This window comes from Eimeria mitis, genomic scaffold (genome assembly GCF_000499745.2).
Source record: "Eimeria mitis Houghton genomic scaffold, Emh_scaff122, whole genome shotgun sequence".
Taxonomy (NCBI): domain Eukaryota; phylum Apicomplexa; class Conoidasida; order Eucoccidiorida; family Eimeriidae; genus Eimeria; species Eimeria mitis.
In genome coordinates, this window is record NW_013568279.1 from 20,661 (window position 1) to 22,296 (window position 1,636).

The 1,636-nt window shown below is 37.5% G+C and overlaps 1 protein-coding gene across 1 annotated transcript; it reads left to right on the forward strand.

The window, feature by feature from the left end:
* Positions 1-570: 570 nt before the first annotated feature.
* On the forward strand, positions 571-870 carry EMH_0087230 (uncharacterized protein; the record flags this gene model as incomplete). Its single annotated transcript, XM_013494611.1, has 1 exon — positions 571-870. One exon carries the CDS (start codon positions 571-573, stop codon positions 868-870), a length of 300 nt encoding a protein of 99 aa, XP_013350065.1.
* Between the last annotated feature and the right edge of the window lie 766 nt (positions 871-1,636).

Consider the following 1,636-nt stretch of genomic DNA (forward strand, 5'->3'; position numbering starts at 1 on the left):
GACAAAAGGAGACAAAAGGAGACAGGAAGGAGAGACAAAAAGAAGAGACAAAAGGGAGACAGAAAGGATACAAGAAGGAGACAGAAAGGAGACAAACAAGGAGACAAAAAGAAGAGACAAAATGAAGAGACAAAAGCACAGCAAAAAGGAGGCAGCAAGGAGACAAAAACAAAGACAAAAGAAAACAAAAAAGAGATAAAAAGAAGGCACAAAAAGGAGACAAAAGGGAGACAAAAGAAGAAAGAAAAGAGACAAAAGGAGACAAAAGGAGGCAAAAGGAGACAAAAAGGAGACAAAGGGAGACCAAAAAAACACAAAAACGATACAAAAAAAACACAAAAAAGAGGGCAAAAGGAGACAAAAAGGAGGGAAAAAAACACAACAAAAACGTGACAGCAAGGAGACAAAAAGGAGACAAAAAGGAGACAAAAAAGAAACAAAAAGGAGACAAAAAGGAGACAAAAAGGAGACAAAAAGGAGACAAAAAGGGCCTCACAATTCATCATAAAGTTGCCGCTGCTCCTCCCAGCTTTGCGTAGAAGTAAAAGCCCCACAACTTATACCCAACGCATGCAGCTGATCCATTTGGTCCTAAACAGCAGCAGCAGCAGCAGCAGCAGCAGCAGCAGCAGCAGCAGCAGCAGCAGCAGCAGCAGCAGCAGCGGCAGCAGCAGCAGCGGGAGGAGGAGGAGGAGGGGGAAGAGGAGCGGGAGCAGGAGCGAGAGGAGCAGCAGTAACAGCAACAGCAGCAGCAGCAGCAGCAGCAGCAGCAGCGGCAGCAGCAGCAGCAGCAGCGGCAGCAGCAGCAGCAGCAGTAGCAGCAGCAGCAGCAGCAGCAACAGCAGCAGCAGCAGAGATGAGAAAGAATAACTGGTGTATTTTGTTTATAAGATATAAAAACAGGAGACAGAAAAGGAGACAAAAATAAAGAGACAGAGAAAGAGATACATCAATAGATACACCAAAAGATAGAGAAAAAGATAGAGATAAATAAATAATAAAAATAATGTAAGATAAATAAATAAACAAACAAAAAAATAAAAAGGAGAGAGAGAGAAAGAGAGAAGAGAAACAATAACTGCTGTTATTCCTTTTTGTATTACTGCTGGCAGATATAGAGATAAAAAAGGAGACAGAAAAGGAGACAAAAAAAGAGAAAGAGATACATCAATAGATACACCAAAAGATAGAGAAAAAGATAGAGATAAATAAATAAATAAATAAATAAATAAATAAACAAACCTGCATGAGAGAAAGAAGAGGAACAATAACTGCTGTTATTCCTTTTTGTATTACTGCTGGCAGATATAAAGATAAAAAAGGAGACAGAAAAGGAGACAAAAAAGAGACAGATACATCAATAGATACACCAAAAGATAGAGAAAAAGATAGAGAATAAAATATAAAATAATATAAATAAATAAATAAATAAATAAATAAGAGAGAGACAAACCTGCATAAGAGAGAGAAGAGGAACAATAACTGCTGTTATTCCTCTTTGTATTACTGCTGGCAGATATAGAGATAAAAAAGGAGACAAAAAGAGAAAGAGATACATCAATAGACACACCAAAAGATAGAGAAAAAGATAGAGATAAATAAATAAATAAATAAATAAATAAATAAACAAACCTGC